We start from the raw sequence: 20,228 nt of genomic DNA on the forward strand, positions 1-20,228 counted from the left end.
AATTCCTTAACACAGAACCTCATTAAAAAATCCAACATCAGCCCTGTGATGGTGTTCACAGGGGTCTGAGGATGGGGGAAGAGACGAGGATCTGACTCCATGTTTCAGAAGGCTTGATTTATTATTTTATGATATATATTATATTAAAACTATACTAAAAGAATAGAAGAAAGGATTTCATCAGAAGGCTGGCTAAGAATAGAATAGGAAAGAATGATAACAAAGGCTTGTGGCTCTGACAGAGAGCCCGAGCCAGCTGGCTGTGATTGGCCATTAATTAGAAACAACCTAATGAGACCAATCCCAGATGCACCTGTTGCATTCCACAGCAGCAGATAATCATTGTTTATATTTTGTTCCTGAGGCCTCCCAGCTTCTCAGGAGGAAGAATGCTAAGAAAAGGCTTTTCCATAAAAGATGTCTGTGACACAGCCCCACTCTGCAACCCAAGTAACAGCTTGCCTCTCTGTCCTTATCCAGAGGAGGAGCCCGAGCTGGGGGAGCTGTCAGTGTCACAGCCTGGCTGGGATGGTTTCCAGCTCACCTGGACAGCAGCAGACGGGGCCTTTGAGAGCTTTGTGCTGCAGGTGCAGGAGGCTGGCAGCCCCGAGGAGAGCCGCAATGTCACAGTGCCGGGGACACTGAGCTCTGTCAATGTCACCGGCCTCAAGGCCAGCACTCCTTACACCATCACCCTGCAGGGGCTCGCTCGGGGCCACAGGAGCAAGCCCATTTCTCTTGAGACCACCACAGGTACCTTCCCTGCAGCTGTTTGTGACAGAGATGTGAGCTCCTGCGAGTGCTGGGCAGGTCCTGCTGGCTGGGACAGCCTTGCATGAGCTCCTTACAGCTTGGCTGAACATCTCTGGCAAGGAAATGCCTCATGGTCAGGCTTCCCAGTGCCCTGGTGCAGCCCTTCCCTCCCTGCTTTCCCCTTTTTTTGTTCCCTTTCCTCACTTACCTGTCTGACACTAACAGCAAAACCCAGCTGGATGTTGTACCTGCTTGGGAAAGGCCAGGTTGCCTGGTATATAAAAATCATTCCTCTATCAGCCCAGATAATCAAAGCCTGAGTGTTCCGTTTTTACCCTTTAGAAGCTGCCTCTGAAATTCTGTGTGAATTCAGACTCAGTAAAGCTGTGTGTACGTGACTCAGGGCAAGGAAAACACCTTCCGTATGTTCTCATATAGGAAAGGACACAAATTAATTCCTAATCAGACTAATAAAGTGCATTAAGCCATCTAAGATCATGAAACAGTCTGGCCTGGAAAACATATAATGCAAAAAAGCAAATTCATCAGAACTACCCTGGCACAAAACTGGCCTGAAGGGAGGCAAGTGAGCTCTGTGCTATCAGCAGCTTGCATGAAGCTCATCAAGGGCCCCAAAATAATTTTCTGGCTCATCATGTGAAACTCAACAGTTTGAAATAAGAGCTTATCACAGGCTTTGACCATGAGAGATAAATGTATATTTACATCTCTGCTATGTGCCTCTCTGATCCTCCCAGGTGTCATGATAACTATAACGAACAGTGTGAATTAATTGGCATTAAAGGGGCAACAGTCGCCTTTCCTTCAGATAATTTCAACAAGAAATTATTAAAATCAGACAATTTCTGCTGCCTCTGGGCTCCCCCTCAGCCCTTTGCTCTTCCTGTCTCTGTGAGATAGCCAGAGCTGGCTGGTGCCAGCACATGGTACCCTGCCCAGAAAGGGATGAAAGCACCTGTGAGAACTAATCAGAATTAAAGCATGAAGTGCAGCAGAGCTTGCTTGTTTCTGTGGAGCCTAGAGCAGCCTGGCTTGGGCAGGAATGGCTGTGCTGTGTCCCAGGAAAGTGCTGAGCTTTGAGAGTCCTCCCCAGGAGCTGGGAGCAGATGCCCAAGGAGAGCAGAGCAATGTGCTGGACAAAGAGACCGAGCAGGAAACACATCATGGGTGTCCTGCCTAAATATGCAGTGTGCTCCCTTCCTTTACCCTCCTGAAAACAGCAGAAAATGCCCTGCTGAGGTTTTCCCTTCCCTTTCTGGGTCAAGCTCAGCAGCCAGCTTTTCAAAATCATCCCTTCTGGGGACTTGCAATTGTTAAAAAATATCTGAACCTTCCTCTAACGCTGTGGGGATGTCTGCAGAGAGGAAGAAACCCCAAGGCATCTCTCCCTGTTTTGCATTTTGGCTCCAGCTCCGAAATTACAAGCCAGCTTTCACAGACTTAAGCTGAAAGGGAAAGTAGAAGAGTAAACAAAACACAAGATTTTCCTTTGGATAAAGCAGAAGCTTTGGTTTTAGCTTCTCCTAAAACTGGAAGCCGTCTTTTCCAAATGCCCCAGGGGCATTCAAGACAGTCCTTCTGCATCTGCTTTCATGCTCAGACCTCAAAGACACGGCTGGGAAAGAAAAATAACCATAGTTTTAAATGTTATTTTAATTTTTTTTTTCTTATCTAACATTTTGCGACGCTTTAATTAAATTTCCTCCCCTTAGTACCTGTCTGCTCGTAACAAGCTTTTACTCACATGCCCTTCCCCAGCTGGCAGTGCTGCCAGCAGGGCAGAGAGGAGCCTTTGAGAGCAGGAGGAGGTTGGGGCCCTTCTGACGGGTGTTGTTTCCCTCCCCAGGAGAGCAGCCCGGCGTTGCTGAGCTCACGGTGTCCGACATTACCCCCGAAAGCTTCAACCTCTCCTGGACAGCCTCCAACGGCGACTTCGACGCCTTTACCATTGAAATTATTGATTCTAACAGGTTGCTGGAGCCCATGGAGTTCAACCTGTCAGGCAACTCAAGGACTGCTCATATCTCAGGGCTTTCTCCCAGCACTGATTTCATTGTCTACCTCTCTGGGATCTCTCGCGGGTTCCGCACACAGGCAATCAGTGCTGCAGCTACCACAGGTACACAGAACCTACCTCACTGCTAACTCTGCTTTTTTGAGCTCTTCCTTACAGGTTGTGCCCCCTTCCCTGCCCTCAGCTACCCCACAGCCCACCCATTTCCCAACCTTCTGCCTTCCGAGGAAGATCGACCAGAAATACTGTGAGCTGGGAATGTTTGAATTTGAGTCACCAGCCCATCCAGCAAAGTCAGGCAATCCCATCGTGCTGGGGTTTCATTCACGCCATGAGTCTAGACATCATGGGGCAGCCTCTGAGGCAGAAGAGAAGCAAATCAAATATCCCAAGAACCAAGTGGGAGATGATTCCTTACGTTCACCTTTCAGCCTGTGTGTGCATCTGTCCCACAGCTCAGAGAGGACACAGCTTCTCTCAGAAAAGCTGATTTCTAGACACAGATTTACCTAAAAGATGTCAGGCACATTTCAGTCTGTGCCAGCACAATCCTGCAAGGCACATTCACTGCTTGAATTTAGCTTCAATTATTCAGGTTGTGTTGGGTGAGAGATTGAAAAGTCCATTTGAGTTGATGTCAGAGAAGGGAATAGGCAGGCACTGAGTTGTTGGCACGTTGAACATTTCAAGGTTTTGCAGTTGACAGCTTTCCCAGAAAAGACAGGAAAGTCAAATGTTCAGGATGAGAGTGGGAAGTGAGGACTGGACTACAGAAACAGAACATTGTTATTGTAGGCAGATAATGGCTCATGTTATGATTGTTAAACACCTCCACCAAATTTTGCCCCTCCAGGAAAAGTTGCTGTAGTGATTTGTCATAGGAATGGAGTAATGTGGTCAGTAAAGCAAAATATCAAATCTTAGCTATCAGATAATATAATATCAATTTCCAGCAGCAGCAGACTGTGAATATCCTCATTTGATGATGGGTGGCAGGGTCAGGGTGGCAGCAGGGGCATGGGAAACACGGAAACACAAGGCTGGGTGACCCTTGTGACCCGTGGTTGTGTGAATTCAAACTTCTCTAATCATTTATTTTATTGCTTTGGCTTTTAATAACTGTGATACATTTCCATTTGTTTTTTCTTCCCGTAGTAGAGGAACTTCTCCTTAGCAAACTCAGTGTATCAAACGCTACCTCAGCCAGCCTGTCACTCGCCTGGGAGGCACAGGACAAGGCCTTTGACCACTTTATTCTGGAAGTCAGGAACTCTGACTTCCCCTTGGACTCCCTGGTGCTCACAGTGCCAGGGGACTCTCGGCACTCTGTAGTGACCAACCTCAAAGCTGCCACTAATTACACAGTCCAGCTCCATGGGGTAATTGATGGGCAAGGTGGGCAGACCTTGACAGCCATGGCAACCACAGGTATTTCACTGTTTCACCTTCCAGGTTTGCTTTTTACTCTCCTTTCTCTTGCTGTCCACCAAACTGCTCTACAACGTGGCTCCAACTCATCATCGTTCCCTTGGTGAATTATAGCATGGATCCTTCCAACCATGAGGGAAGGCTGAAATGCACTTAGAGGGCTTGGAAAAAGGTCTGTGGCAATGGAAAAGGCTGAAAAAGTGCCCCCAGCATTAAGAGAGGCAGTAGTGAACCATGATGGTTTCCTTATATATACACACCCCTCTGCAAGTTCAGTGTATATATAATTGCCTCGCTCCAGATGGTTGATGTTTTTCACTCAGCATCTCTGCACTTGATCTTGAATGAAGTTGTTCATCCCACCCTCACTTGCTTTGCTGGGGGTGGGAGAGAGGCCTTCGTGTGGTTCTCAGCCTGGAGAGGCTCCTGCATGTCAGTTTTGTCCTCCTTAAACCCAAATGTCTCCCGAGGCATTTGCATCCCTGGTGGGCGTTCCGTGCCGCATGTGAAATGATCAACCCAAACTGCATGGAGTGGTCTGGCCACCTTCTGCTGGTTCTGGTATTTTCTCTGCCCAGGATTTTTATGTTCGCAACACAGAGTGGGGCTCAAAACACAAATTCCCCTTTTCTTGGTGGTCAGCCCACCACTCTGTCCCTTGCATTGCTCCCTTTGAGTCTCCACAGCCTGTCTTGTTTCTCTGGGTTGTAGTGGTGATTCCAGGATGGCAGGAGATCACTAAGACTTGCCTGAGGATATGATTCCAGCTCATTTTGCATGTAACATCCCTGGGAGTCAGGCTGTCATGATGGGAATGTGCCTGACCATGGATGCAGGTGGCATGTGAAGGAATGTGGCCATGCCAGGATGAGGTTGGAAAGGCTCAGTTTGCCCTCTCTGAGCTGCATGTGGGGCTGAGGGCTCAGATTTCCTGGGTTTTCCACCCAAGCCTGTTTGCTTTGTGGATATTTTCTTATCTCCTTGCCTGTCTTCAAGAGCACCATGGTGGTACCTTCCCTGCTGGCCACGAAGGCATCCATGGCACTGGTTGATAGCATGACATCTGTGACATCTGTGTCCTTAATCGGGGCCACTTCCTTCACCTCTTCCCAGACAGTTCCAGAGAAGGAGCTGGATTGTTATTTAAAAGTCTTGCAGTGAGGGACATGAGTAAAAGTTGGAACATCTTGCAGCAGTACTTGTTTTAGCAAAGAAAAGATTTCACTCTTTCACCGCTCTCTGTCGGTGGGATCTTCTCTCTGACTTTTCTCCCAGCATGGATCACTCTTTCATCATTATTTTTCTGTGTCTCACTGGGTGCATTTCCCAAGGTGTTCTTGGTTCCTACTCAATTGGCAACATAAAAATTAGAAAATCAGCCCAGAGAGCAAAACCAGGATTCTCTGACCCTCTGACTGTTGGGTCGTGTTTGTTCTCTCTCTGGGCTTTAATGAAACTTTAATGATTTTTGTGCTAAGTGTAAGTTTAAAAAGAGAATGGGTAAGGAGCTCTCCCTCTCCTGAAGGACAGGTTTCTCTCCTGCCAGGGCAAAGAAGTGAATTTGAATTTTCTCCGGCAGAAAAGGAAATTTTGGCTTCTTAAGGAGGTGCCCTGACCACTGAACAGTCAGGAAGGAGAGCAAGAGCAGGGTTGTGGGGTTTATTGTTTATTAGACATTCTCTGATTGTGCCTAATCAGAGGATGAGGAACACCTTATCTGTGGATGCCAGGGAGGTTTTGGCCTGAGATTAGTGCTGAGATAATCCCTGAAATCCCTCATAAACCTCTGAGTCCAAAAATAGAAGTATCTACAACTCCAGGCAACAGAAACACCAAACAGAACCTGGACTGTGATTTCAAGGATTCCTGCCTGAATCCAACTTTCTCTATTTTGGAATTGTTCTGGGTCTGTATTCCCATCACATTCCCAGTGTGGAATTCCCACAATTTGCATGTGCATGTTGTTGATGCTTCTGTAAACCAGGCCCAGATTTCATTGGGCAAGTTGAGTTTATTTAAGAAAATTTAATTTAAAAAATATAAAAGTCAGCACTAATTTCAGTGGCTTCTTTCCAAAACCTGAGAAAACAGCTCTTGCAAAGCTGCTTTTTAAAACAATTATTTTATTTTATATTATTTCATATATTTTATTTTATTTTATTTTATTTTATTTTATTTTATTTTATTTTATTTTATTTTATTTTGTTTAGTTATTTTATAATTATATTTTATTTTATTTTATTTTATTTTATTTTTCTTTATTTTATTTTGGTTTTATTTTATTTTATTTTATTTTATTTTATTTTATTTTATTTTATTTTATTTTTCTTTATTTTATTTTATTTTATTTTTATTTTTAATTATATTTATTATTTTATTTTACTTTATTTTATTTTATTTTATTTTATTTTATTTTATTATTTTATTTTATTTTATTTTATTTTATTTTATTTTATTTTATTTTATTTTATTTTATTTTATTTTATTTTATTTTTTATTCAACCACAGCAAAACAAGGCTAAACCATTATTTTTGAGCACCTCCAACCCTTCCTCTGCTGATTCCCCCTTTGAGTAAAGCTGCCTGCTCACCTGTGTTCCTTTCTCCCCCAGAGGCTGAGCCACAGCTGGGCACTCTGGCCCTCACAAACGTTACCCCTGACAGCTTCAACCTGTCCTGGACCACCCGAGCCGGGCCCTTTGCCACGTTTGTTATCAAAATCCAAGATTCCCTGGCGGCACAGGAAGCCCAGGAGCTGACGGTGCCGGGGGGCGCCCGCAGCGCCCACATCTCAGGGCTCACAGATCACACTGCCTATGACATTCACATTCAGGGCACCACCAGGGCAGGTGTCCACACAGAGCCCCTCACTGCTTTTGTCACCACAGGTACCTGCTCCAAGCTTTGCAGTCCCTTTCCTGGCTCGGGGAAATGTGTGTGTAACCCAAAAAGGATCTCCCCAGCATGAAGTGCCTTGCCAGCAGCGATGGGTTTGTTTGGAAACCTGCTGCAAGGAGGGGTCAGAACAGGAATGTTGACCTTAAAAAGATTCCTAGGAGCAGGATTAGTTTAAAGGGAGTTAAAAGGTCCGGTTGGATGGGGCTCTGAGCAAGCTGTGCCTGCCCACAGCACTGAATGAGTTTAAGCTCCTTTCCAACCCAAATTATTCTGTGATTTTATGGTTCTGTCATTAAGACCCCTCTGGAGCCTTTCTCCCATTTCTAATAATCTTTTATAACTCCTGAAGTTTGAGGAAGAAATTTGCCTGCTGCTTAGACTTGACTGGCTCCTGGAGCACCTCCTGTCCCAGGATGTTCCCTTCCAAAGACCTACCCAATATGTGAATCTTGGGGATTGCTTGATTAGAAGTAAATAAGATGCAAAAAATATCTCTAAAATGACTGCTCAAATGTGTAAATATTAATACATAAGGAATTCCAAATTATAACTCTTCAGGGGGGAATTTTTATGGCAAGTTCTGACAAAATCCATTTCAGCGTTTGTGAAATGTCAAAAGCAAACCCAAAGCCCTTTTCAGGAGAAGGCTCAGCCTTTAACTAAGTGGTGTTTTTTGAAGTGAGTGGAGTTTTGAGTGGTTGGAAGATTGGCTGAATCAGCTCCTGAGCCAACAGAGCAAGGCTTGACAAATCCTGTGCAGGAATACAAGCAGTGCCTGGGCTCCAGGATCAAGGCCAGGGCTTAGCAGAACCACCTGATCTTCCTACTTGACTTGTCAGATTTTGAGTGAGCAAAATACACTGACAAAAAATACACTTGTGACCTTTTATTTTTGATGAGATTTAGTGGATAAATTTTGAAGTGTTTCCCACATCTATTCACTTTGACAAATGTCACACTGATGTGAAAAAGGAGCCCTCAGTGGAATTTCTTTAAGTTGTCAACAGAGCCCAGTAACAGCTGATTTGCACTGGCTGTGACCCTGAGTGATGAATGTTCCTGTTCTGGCACCTCTGACTCCTCCAGCACTGAAAACTAACACTGGAAATATTCACAGGCAATAGGTAAAGAAGCAAAATTCAGGAGTTGTGAATGCCCAAACTGAGCTTGTCCTTAAAGCAGTGTCCGTGGAGGGAAGTAAAAATAATTGAAAGCTTTATGTGCAGCATTTCTAAAGCAGTTTTGGTTATCACTTTCTTGCAGTGCAAGGGCAGCAGCAGAAATATCCTTACACAGGGAGCTTGGGAGGGGTTCCAGTGGAGCTTGTGAGAGGAGGTGCTGAGACATTCTTGAGAAAAATTCAAAATTGAGCTCCATTGAAAATCCTCATCTTGTGGTCCTGACTATTAGATCCACACTAGGGGGAAAAATGTGATTTTTGTTTGATGGAATCTGTGACACTTTCTAATTTGCAATGTTTTTCACCTCTTTTTTTTTTTTTCTTTTTCTGTGTGTGTTTTTGCACCTTCCCTTCTTTTAGAGGCCATGCCCCCACTGGAAAACCTTACAGTGTCAGATGTGAACCCCTATGGGTTCACAGTGTCCTGGATGGCATCGGAGAATGCCTTTGACAACTTTCTAGTAGTCGTGGTGGATTCTGGCAAGCTGCTGGACCCACAGGAGTTCCTCCTTTCGGGAGCCCAGAGGGAGCTGAAGCTCAAAGGCCTAATTACTGGCATTGGCTATGAGGTTTTGCTTTATGGGTTTGCCAAGGGGCACCAAACAAAGCCCCTGAGCGCTCTGGCTGTTACAGGTATTTCAATGTGAGCAAATTTTGTTCCCTTCCACCCTTTTTCTCTCTCACTTTCCTTCTCACATGGAAGACGTTTCGTGCAAACCTTGGCTTTTTGCATCCTTCTCTGCATCGTGGCTCCACGTAACTCCGTCATGACCGGTGGAATTCTGTTCCCTTTAACTGGATGTGTCCCCCTGAGGGATCCTGTGGAGGAGCATGTGGGGGCCTGAGGGGTGAAAGTTCCTTCTGGTCTTGCAGGTACCTCTAACAAAGTCTTGAAAGAAGAATGGCTGCATGCAGAGCTCGTCTTGTTAACAGCTGGGCACATCAGCACTCTCCAACAGCAGCATCCTCCCACGTTCCACCCACCAGGAGCTTCAGGAACAACCATGGACTTCTTCCCATGGCCTCCTCTTTTCCCTCTCTGTGTAATTCCACCCACAGTGGGATCATTGCCACCCCAAAGCTGGCACCTCTCTCCTCAAACCAGCTCATGCTTCCAACCCCATCAGAGCTGCTGAGTTCCAGCAGCACTTGAGCTTTCTTGGGAAAGGATTGCAGGCTGATTCTCCAGCCCCAGAACCATCAGCTCTCATCTGCACGTTCCTGGCTGGGCAGCAGCAAAGCTGGGAATGGGAATCTGGTGGGAGGTTTGAGAGGAAATTAATAGGAATGGCTGTGTGTAGAAGGAAGGATTGCATTTGGTGGGAAGTTTGAGAAGAAATAAATAGGAATGGCTGTGTGTGGAAGGAAGAACTTCATTTGGTGGGAAGTTTGAGAGGAAACAAATAGGATTGGCTGTGTGTGGAAAGAAGGATTGCATTTAGTGGGAGGTTTGAGAAGAAATAAATAGGAATGGCTGTGTATGGAAGGCAGGATTCCACTGGAGGTGGGAGGTTTGAGAGGAAATAAATAGGAATGGCTGTGTGTGGAAGGCAGGTTTGCATTTGCAGGGAGGTTTGAGAGGAAATAAATAGGAATGGCTGTGTATGGAAGGAAGGATTGCACTGGAGGTGCTGTAGGACATAACCACTCCAGCAGCATTTCTCTAGCTAATGGTGCCTGACCATATGAGTTAGAGGTGTTTTGCAGGTAATTAATTACTTACAGCCCTTGGGATCCTTTTGAATGGGTTCATTAACCAAAGGCGGCAGCTCTTGCATTTAGATTGAAGGATGCTGTTGAAGAGAGGAATTTTCATGGTTCCTCTTTGCTGTTTAAGAGCACAGTAAAGGATTCATCAGATCAGAATCATCACAGATGCCAGAAGTGCATGAAATACGGGGTTTGCATGGAGAAAAAGAACTTTCAGTGGCTTCTATGTTGTCCTCCTAGCAGAGAGAGCTCTGACAATGTTCCAGACCTGCAGTTCTGTAACAAGAGCTTGTTTTTATTGGCCATAAATGTGTCACACAGGTAGGGAGGGATCAATGCCCAGGAAACTCACCTTTAGCATGTGTAACTCTGCATGTGGGAGACAAACCTGTGTGTCCATGCAGTGGTTTGCTGTTCAAGAGTGAAAGTTAGAATGGGCCTGCACACACTCACATTTATCCTCTTCTGTATAACACTAATATTTTATTTTGTTTTTTTTTTTTTTTAATAGCTGGCAGATTGTTCCCCTTGCTTTGAACTGTGGTCGGATTCTTGCAGTGTGCTATAGCCAGACCTCAGGCAGGTCTCTGATCAACTGATTAAAAAATCATTTTTTTCTTTTCCCCACTGCTATCTTCTCCTTTTTTAGAAGCAGAACCCGAGGTCGACAACCTCCTGGTTTCAGACGCAACCCCAGATGGATTCCGTCTCTCCTGGACTGCAGATGAAGGGGTTTTCAACAGCTTTGTTCTAAAAATCAGGGACACCAAAAGGAAATCTGACCCCCTGGAGCTGATAGTGCCAGGCCATGAGCGCACCCAGGACATAACAGGGCTGAAAGAGGGCACTGAATATGAGATTGAGCTCTATGGAATTAGCAGTGGACAACGTTCCCAGCCTGTAAACACAGTAGCATCCACAGGTATTGTCTTTGCAGAGGGAAAAGTGTGACATTCCCTGCTCCTCCTCACAGCCAGCTCGTGCTGTCCCAGAGGTGCCCTGAAGTGTCTCCTGCATGTTCCTTGTCCAAGTCACTGCTTCAGTGTGGTGTGGTTGTTTGTAATCAGCCCCAGCTTCCCAAGCTTCGTCACTGTCTGTTTAATATGGTTTAATTAAATTACTTTAATGGCCAGGAATTAGGCAGCAGAGTGTGGCAATTAAAACAGTGTCTTTGAGGGCCAAGAAATATTGTCTGTGCATCAGCCTTTTCAGTGATTTTCTGTGACTAATTACATCTCAGCTCTGCACAACAGTTTACCTCCCTAGGAAAGAGTTATGACAAAATGAATTTACCAGGGCCATTGAGAAGTTTATTTATGGCTTGATCAGCAAAGGCCTAAGCATCATTAATTTAGACTGATCTTACCAGGAGCAACATGTGCTGGGTAATTCAAATTGACTTGAGTTTCTTTGCAAAATCAAAGCTTTGATTCAGGTTCATAATTGAAGCGTTCCATTTTGGCACTTTTGAATGAAGCGTTTCAATCTTTTTTTTCCACACCAAAATCGTGGTTTCATTCTGAAGCACATTCAAACCTGAAGCATATGACACACAGTCTCATGAGCTAAATTCAGTCTTTAAAAAATGTTGAGCTTGTGAAAATGTGGTAATTTGAAATCACATTAATTAATGGAGGAAAGGAAAAGGATGAGACAGGAGATCTCATCAGGGCTGCAGCTCCTCCCGAGGGACAGCTCCCATCTCTGCTCTGGGACAGGGACAGGGTGGCACTGAATGATCCCTTCAGTCCCTCCCAGCTCAGGATATTCTATGGTTCAATGATTCTAACAAGAGCTCTATTTATATGCAGAGTGGGATAAGGATCTTAAGTTTCATAGGATTCTTGAAACTGGGGTAATGATAAGAGATTTAAATCTCCAGACCCTTGCTGTATCTACATGACCTGATTTCTGAGGGAGTTTTGATAACAAAGATGGACAAATCAGGAGAAGCTGGTCCCACACCCAAGTTCCCCTGGCTGGAGGGGGTCTGGGCAGGAACAGGGGCTGGATTTGGTCATCTTTGGGATCCCTCCCAGCTCAGCATATATTCTAAGTTCCATGAGTGAGCAAAGCAGCAGGAATGCCCAAAGGAGGCATTTGCCAGCAGCAATACCTCAGTGTTGAACAGCTTCTCCTCCTCTTCTTCCTCATCCTCCACCCTGCTGTCTGTGGGCTCAGCTGCCCTCCTGCCATCCCATCCCTGCCACAAACAGCCAGGCCACCCTCACCATGCCCCAGACACTTCCATGAAGCAGAACCTGCACCAGCAGCCCCCCTTGGCCAGCACTACCCCCTGAACCTGACCATGAACTGAAGCTTCTTCCACCAATATTCAAGCCCATCCTTCCTAGGAACCCCACTAATCCTCATCTCAATAACATTCCCAGCTCTCTCACTACCCTCCCTAGGGACAATTGATGAATTACTGACCAACTCTCAACCCTCCAGCCATGGTTTATCAACCTAGTCACAAAACAACTAATAATACCCCTGGACAAAAAAGGACACAAATGAGCCTTAAGCACTTGACTCCTAATGGAGAGGGGTGTTTAAAGCCCACTGCACTTTTCAGCAGCAGTTCCCCATCCTCAGTGACTCCAGAATATTTATGGAAGTCACTGAGAGTTATCATTTTCCTCATAACCATGTCCCTGTGCAGCCCTTGCAGGGAGATTTAGCACATGTCACCTGCTGGAGCCAATAGCCCAAGAGATGTTTGTCAGCTGTAAATAGCCCATGAATAATGGACAATAAAGCCACAAAAATCCAGCTAAATAATTTGGGCTGCAGGTTACACCACATTGGGTGGGTGGCTGCCAAGGCAGACAACTAATTTCTTTTTTAGGAGTGGATTATTGCACAAACATATGGATATTTATAGCATTTCCAGTGTGGTTGCAAGGAAATATTTCTATTCCTGAAGAGGGAATTTATCCACTGCTGCTCTCAGAGTTGGTGCCTTTTAGAATTTTATCTGTAAAATCTCAGTTAAGTTGCAATTTAACCCCCACTAGGAGATCACAACACATCTATGGTCCAATTAATATCCTTGTGGGAGGAGTGAGTCTCATGCTGCTCCTTTCCTCTTCTTCCAGTGGTGTTGTGGCACACTGTGACAGCATTTTTTTTCCCTGAGATGATCACAAAACCCTTCACATGCTCTTGATTTGTGATTAATGCAACCTGCTGCTTGCTGTTGAGTGGGAGAAGAAAGCCAGGGAATATCTTCCTCTAGTCTGCTAGGAGTGAAAGAACAATTAGCAAAAAAAAAAAAATCCCTAAAAAACAGCCTCTCTCAGGTACTTTGGGTGCTTCAGCTGCCTCTCAGGAGAGTTCCCTGTCCCTCACACACCTCTTTGAGGATGATGCTGGAGGATAAAGATAATTTACTGTGCCTGCCCCACAGATGCCCTGAGGTTCTCTGTGAGTGCCAGCTCAGGAGCTCACTGGCTGCTTTCCATGCCTGCTTCATTCTGGCTTCCAGGTAGCCCAAGAAGATGATTTAATTCATTTCTTTTTCATTTTCCCGTGCTCCAAGGTGCAAATCTCTCCCATCTCTGGGACTCATTCCAGGACAGATGCTCTGATGGTCCATTGTGTTTCCTGCCAGGTTCTCTCCCAGGAAAGCTGCAGCTGGGGGATTTGGGGATGTGGAAAACTCACATCAAAGATCTTCTTACTGCTCTTTGTCATGCAGCTCACCTGGTGCAGAAAACAAGCCTGAGGCCCATGGAAATGTGCACAGCAGAGTCCAAGTGGGACGGATTGGGGATTTTATTTCCTGGGAAAGGCTGAAATTCTCCATGTGTATGCAAACCAAGTGCTCGTCCATCTGTTTGGTCTCCAAAATCACCATTTCTCTTTTTCTTCAGCCTCTCAGGCCACCTATAATGTCAAGCAAAACCAATCTAATTTTAATTTCTCTATCTTTCCTACCTTTTCTTTATTTTCTCTGATTTCCTTCAGCCTGTACCCAAACCAGCAGTACCTTTTTGTGCCACGTGGCTTTTCCAACCCCACTTTTCTTCCTTTCTTATCTGTAATTCTTTTCTTCCCTTGGCTTGTGAGCAAACCCCACCAACACAACACTTCTAGTGAGCTCCAGCAACATAATTTACATTTCTCTTGAGAGCTCAGTTGTTTTTCTTTCCTTGCCTTTCAGTTGATTTAGTGCCCTGCTGCTTTGGGGACACATGGAACAAACAGCCTGTGACTCCTTTCCTGCAGAAATGTTCTTTCCAAGCTATTTCAAGCCCAATCCCTATTTTTCCCCTCCTCTTGCCCCCCTTTCCCTGCTCTCAGCCTGTCTCCACATTCCTCTTCATGTGGCTGATGTTTGGGATTTCTCCTCTTTGTTCTAAAGGCCTGCTCTGTGTGTGATGTTTATTTTTTAATACCTCAGGGTTGTTTTGGTTACAGCCAAAAAAATTCGGAAAGATTGGAAATGGGATGCTCAATGTAAACCTGGAAGAGGCAGCTCTTTTTACCACGTCCTTCCAAAGCCCTTTCCATGCTTGTTCTGCAGGATCTTAATTAAGCCTCTAACTGGAATGTTTCAGATACATGCTGGGTTTAAGTTTGGGTTATTTTTGGTAAAATTTGGGCTTTGTCTGCCCAGTTTACTGATTTCATTTTCGTGGGCAAGTGCAGTGCTCAGGTTTTGACAGGGAAAGGCTGAGTTTTATGACAAAGAGCTGCAGGTACCTTCCCCACAATGGTTGTATTGGATGTTCTCTGGATGGATGTGTTTGAAATCATGGGCTCAGAGAGAGGTTCCAGGAGGAAAAACTTGTTGCTTTTGGTTTGAAGCCAACAGAAGTTCCAGGTGTGAGTCCTTGAGAGGAGCCTTGAGGGGCTCCCACACCTGATCCAGGTCTCCTTGGAGCATCCTGCATTAGGAATTTTATGCCTAGGTAGGGAGATCTGTCCATGGCTGTCCCTGCTGTGTGTCACAGAGGGCTTTGGGGCTCAGTGGAAGGTCTAAAAATCCTCCAAGTGAAACTGGGATAGAAAAAAATCTTAAATACAGCATGCCATGGGTAGCAGAATGTCATTTCTGTGCATGTTCCTCCTGCTTTTCTACAGCACTGAAATCTCTGTTATTCCTATATGTAGATACACATTGGGTATTTTTAACCTATGCAATACTGGACAGGTCCTGAAAAAAAGGAAAATTTGTTGCAAATATGTTGTTGCTGTAATGGAATCCTTCAGTTTTGTACCTCCTGCATGAATGTTGTTTAGAGCAGAACACTGACAGCACCAGCTCGTGGTTTAGGGTGATAAAACAAATCAAGGATTGATAAACAGGACTAAGGACTGATAAACAAACAATTCACCTTTTCCTCCTGTGTGGTGTGTTCTCCGTTCTCCCCTGACAGTGGTTGGCTCTCCCAAGGGGATTTCCTTCTCTGACATCACAGAAAATGCTGCCACAGTCAGCTGGACCCCCCCTCGCTCCCGCGTGGAAAATTTCCGGATCTCCTACGTCCCTGTCACAGGAGGTGAGCAGGAAGGGTTTGCTGGGCTGCCATCCCTCTTTCAGGGCATCCCCCAGGTGATCTTGCACAGATCATCTCTTTTTCTTCTTCAGGAATGGGGCAGTGCAGCCAACCTCTGTCTGGGCACCGTGCCCACATCCCACGGGCAGGGCTCAGAGGTGGATGCTGGAGTGGTTGTGCTCCTAAGAATTCTCTGTCTGAACCTCCTCAGCAAGGATTAGTTTCCAAACTGTCATTATTTTGTAGGCACTTCATGAGCTGAGCACACTGGAAAAGATGGCCCTTGGAAACAATAATCAAAATCCATGGTTATAACTATTTTTCAAGGCAGTGATTTACTCAGTGCTCCCCAACGGTTTCATTCTGGTTTAGTGTCCAACTTCAAAAGCTTCCCCTACTTCAACAGATTTTTAACCTAATTTAGGGACATTTCTAAAGGGAAACAGCTAAAGAACAAACACTTAAGACATCAACACCAAAAGACATCAGCACAAAAAAAGCTGCTGCTGTTGACTGAGACAAGGAAAGATATACATCTTTAGACAATATAGCCTGGAAGCACATGTGCAGCTTTAAATACACTAGTCCCACAGAAGAACAGGAATCCAGTCATAAAGTTAGGCACTTGTCTAAGTGCTTTCCTGGAATAAACCCAGAATTTGGAGCAAAGATGGGTGCTAAGTCCTCAGCCACACACAGAGCACCTTTCAAAATAACATGCATCTTTATTCTAAATGAGAGGGGTGAAGGAGAATCTTCCAGCCCTCATCACAAAAAAGGCAGATCTAAACTGTAAGTGCTGTCCTCAAGGTGTTTGAACTCCCAGGTAGAGACTGCTGGGGTTTCTGCTTACACCTTGTCTGGGAAATTGTATTTTTCTGAACAGAAAACACAGAATCGTTTGCATAGGAAGGTGCCTTAAAGCTGATCACATTCCAACTTCCTGTCACAGACAGGGACACCTTCCACTGAAAATGTTAATTTTTCTTACTGAATACAAACCAATGGTTTAGATTTAGGTGTTAAGGCAACAATATTTGACACCAGTGGTTGTTACTATCTGTGGTGGCCATAATGTCTTTAACTTTAAAAACACCCTTCAAGCATTTCCTGGAGTACTGTGTCACTCATCCCTTGTCATTTGGCCTCATCCTAGGTACTCCAAATGTTGTCACAGTTGAGGGGAGCAAGACAAGGACCAAGCTGGTGAAGCTGGTCCCAGGTGTGGACTACAACGTCAGCGTCATCTCTGTGAAAGGCTTTGAAGAAAGCGAGCCCGTCTCTGGCATCCTGAAAACAGGTAATGATACAAAAGCAGCAAATAGCAGCTCTTTAAATGGCTCATCTGACTCAGGGACTGGAGCTGCAGACTCACCAAGATCCCATTCTTGCTGCCCACACAAACTGTAGGAAGCTCTTTGTCCCACTCCTTCTTTGTCTTTGCATTTTACATGAGGATGGAACTTGTAAATTTGGTCAGGCTCCCATTTCCTAAGTGCTAAATAAACCTGTGAGATGGAGACAATTAATGTATTTGCAGTTCTAAGTCACCAGGAAAAAAAAAAATCAAAAGCTTCTTTGGTTCTTTTTTTTAATTAATGCTGGTTTTGAGATGAGGGAGGAAAGGGCCACCTCAGCTGAGTAGTTCAGGCCAGTTTCTGTTGTGAACTGCACATGTCCCAGGCTCCAGACTGTCCTAAGCATAAAAACATTCTCTTCAATATTCTCTCAATGTTTTTCTTAGTATTCTGTCTCCTGTTTTTTTTTTTAAATATCCCTGCAGACAATGAGACACTCTGCTCCTGCTGACCCCTCCTTGTATTCTTTTTGGGGGCTGACAAACATTCAGAGAGCTGAGGCAAAGAACAAGATGATGACTACTGATAATGACAGGAGATTTATAACCCATTCCAGCTGCTCTGGAGGCAAAGATCCCATCTTAATTCAGGGAGAGCATAAACCTGTGTGAAAAGTGGAGTTCTGTGAGGAGGCAAAGCAGGACATGGGGGGATTTTGGATGTCTGGCTGGCTGTGGGATTGGTTTGGTCCAAAAAAGCTGCTGGAAGGTCACAGTGGCCATCAGCTGCCGTCACTTTGGTTATTTTTCCCAGCTCTATCTCCTGAATTTGTTCTAAAAAACAACCCAGATTTGAGAGTGTCGAGAGAAATATGTCAGCTTTGACAGAGCTGTTGAGATTGATGGTATCAAGAGTGATCTGAGAACGTGGTTAGCTCTGTTTGTTCCCAGAATTTCATCTCTTCCAGCACTGACCTCCCTTTCCAGAGAAGGTTTTGGTGTCTCTTCATAGGCACTGACGTCTTTCCTGCAGAACTCCACTATTCCAGAGGGAGCCATAAAAGCTGCACTGACTTTTGGGCATTTTCTCTCATGAATTTACAGCAGAGCATTGCACAGAGCTGAGAGCGTTTGTCAAATTCCTTCAATCTTTTTTTTATCAAATTCCTTCAATCTGTTTTTCTTCCAGCTCTGGACAGCCCATCAGGCCTGGTAGTGATGAACATCACAGACTCTGAGGCTCTGGCAACCTGGCAGCCAGCAATTGCTGCTGTGGATAACTACGTGGTGTCCTACTCTTCTGAGAAAGGTGAGAGGAGCTGTGTTTTGTGGAGATAAACAAAACTCTACAACTTTTGTGAAAGTTGTAAAGCCGGTTATGTTTATTACAGCGCTGGACACATGTGGGAATTGTTCCTCTAAAATGACATGTGTACCTCTGGAAACTTCAGGTCCCTTTTTATCTCCCTCTCAGATACATATGCATACAATTTCACAATAGGTTCATACATATTCATTTTTATGAATTTCACGTGACATTTGCCGCTAGTTCTTCTTTATCAGAAAGAATTTTTAGGTCAGGTTGAGCTGCTCTCACAGCAGTCTCTGTCTGTCTTTATCACCCTCTGTATCCTCCCCTTTATCTCTGTCTTTCACTGAAGCAGTTTCTCTGAGCTTAGGCTTTTGCAGTCAGGTTACATAGCTATGTTTTCAAACTACAGACTTAAAGATGTACATTTCACCTGAATAAAAATAGATTTCTACTCTGGAAAATTTCTACTCTGTCTCAGCTGGAAATGGCTTGAGGGGCTGAAAGGTTAAGTTCTCAAGAGGTGCTGATTGTAACTCCAGGAAAATCACAGAATATCCAGAGCTGAAGGGACCCATTAGGATCATCTAATCCAACCTCTGTCCCTACCCAGATCCTCCACCAACCCCACCCTGGGCATCCCTGGCAGCGCTGTCCAAAGGCCCCTGGAGCTCTGGGGCTGTTATTTGGAGAAGGGGCTTTGCTGGAAGCATTTAAACATTGATCGTTTTAATTCAGCACTCTCGATTCAGCCGTGAGCAGACACAAGGGAGATTCCTGGGAAGCAGAGGTGGTGTTATAATCCCTGTGAACACTAGAGAGAGCTCACACTTTTAGAGAAAGGGCTCTGGTGGAACCCAGGCTCAGCAGAGGTACCAGCACAGCCATGGGCTTTTACCATTCTGCACTTGCACCAACTAGGAATAAAAGAAATCAGTGAGTGGAGCACAGAGTTGAGCACATCATATTTTCTGGAAAACTATTTTTTCCAGGATTTCTCTCCTGGGAAACTGAGAAGCCTTAGAGAAAAAAGAAAAAATATTATCTCATTTGCTTCTCCTGTGTTTTGCTGCTTTGGAATGTGTTGGAGATTGTTTATCCAACATGTGAATTATTCTGACTTAATGACCAATCGTTCAGGCTGTGTAGGGACTCTGGAGAGTCACAAGTTTTTCATTAGGATCTTGTTAAGCTTTCTGTAAGTATCCTTTCTCTATTCCTTAGTATAGTTTAGTATGGCATGATATGATATGATACGACATAATATACTATAATATATAATATAATATAATATATAATATAATATAATATATAATATAATATAATATAATATAATATAATATAATATAATATAATATAATATAATATAATATAATATAATATAATATAATATAATATATTTCTAAGAACATGGAGTCAGATTCATCATTTCCTTCCTGCCACGGGGAACCCTGACAATACCACACACCCTGATGTGTCTGAATGCGATCAACATCTCATTTGTGCTGTGTTCTGTTCTCAGAGCCAGAGGTGACCCAGCTGGTGTCAGGGAACACGGTGGAGTACGACCTGCAGGGGCTGCAGCCTGCCACCGAGTACAGGCTGAGCGTCCACGCGCAGAAGGACACGCAGAGGAGCGAGAGCCTCTCCACGCACTTCACCACAGGTGCCACCCCACCCACAGCCAGCCCTTCCAGTCCCACCTGCTCTGTGCTCCTCTGCTGCCTTTTTCTCTGGAAATCTGAATTTTGATAGTGTTTGCATCACCTTTCTCTGCTGGGGCTGACCAAAGGTGGTTTTCTGTCAGTGATGCCTCAGGTTTCAGCTTTTCTGTTTTTCACATTCTGTGCTGCTTTAGTGGGTGGGTCTGAGCTTCATATGAGGGGATGGTGAGCTCTGTGCACAGAGCAGGGAGACAAAACAATTCCTGCTCCAGCTGGGCACCAAGGACAAATGATCCAAATCTCAGCCCAGGAGCACAAACACCGTGGGCTGGAGAGAGAAAAACAAGCAGGGTGGGACTGCCTGGGCTAAAGCTGGAATGGGACAATGAACTGCAAGATGCAAATGGAGCAGAACTGATCACAGGGAGAGACCCCGTGCCCAGTCGTGCA

General features: G+C 44.8%; 2 protein-coding genes across 4 annotated transcripts in view; both read left to right on the top strand.

Moving 5' to 3' along the window:
* The window catches only part of TNC (tenascin C), a 78,264-nt gene that overhangs the window by 45,095 nt on the left and 12,941 nt on the right, over window positions 1-20,228 (top strand). Inside the window, exons 11-17 of one of the 3 annotated variants that reach the window (XM_064727872.1) lie at window positions 481-753; window positions 2,621-2,893; window positions 10,654-10,926; window positions 15,389-15,511; window positions 16,665-16,808; window positions 17,995-18,114; window positions 19,637-19,780. In XM_064727872.1, the coding sequence (XP_064583942.1) occupies window positions 481-753; window positions 2,621-2,893; window positions 10,654-10,926; window positions 15,389-15,511; window positions 16,665-16,808; window positions 17,995-18,114; window positions 19,637-19,780 (1,350 nt within the window). The remainder of the gene's footprint in view (window positions 1-480; window positions 754-2,620; window positions 2,894-10,653; window positions 10,927-15,388; window positions 15,512-16,664; window positions 16,809-17,994; window positions 18,115-19,636; window positions 19,781-20,228) is intronic. The other 2 variants (XM_064727870.1, XM_064727871.1) reach the window with 2 other exon arrangements.
* On the top strand, window positions 3,120-9,177 carry LOC135455026 (tenascin-like). The gene is made up of 5 exons (XM_064727810.1): window positions 3,120-3,222; window positions 3,944-4,216; window positions 6,829-7,104; window positions 8,655-8,937; window positions 9,168-9,177. The coding sequence occupies exons 1-5, from the start codon at window positions 3,120-3,122 to the stop codon at window positions 9,175-9,177; spliced, it is 945 nt and encodes a 314-aa protein (XP_064583880.1).

This window comes from Zonotrichia leucophrys, chromosome 17 (genome assembly GCF_028769735.1).
Source record: "Zonotrichia leucophrys gambelii isolate GWCS_2022_RI chromosome 17, RI_Zleu_2.0, whole genome shotgun sequence".
NCBI classification, from domain to species: domain Eukaryota; kingdom Metazoa; phylum Chordata; class Aves; order Passeriformes; family Passerellidae; genus Zonotrichia; species Zonotrichia leucophrys.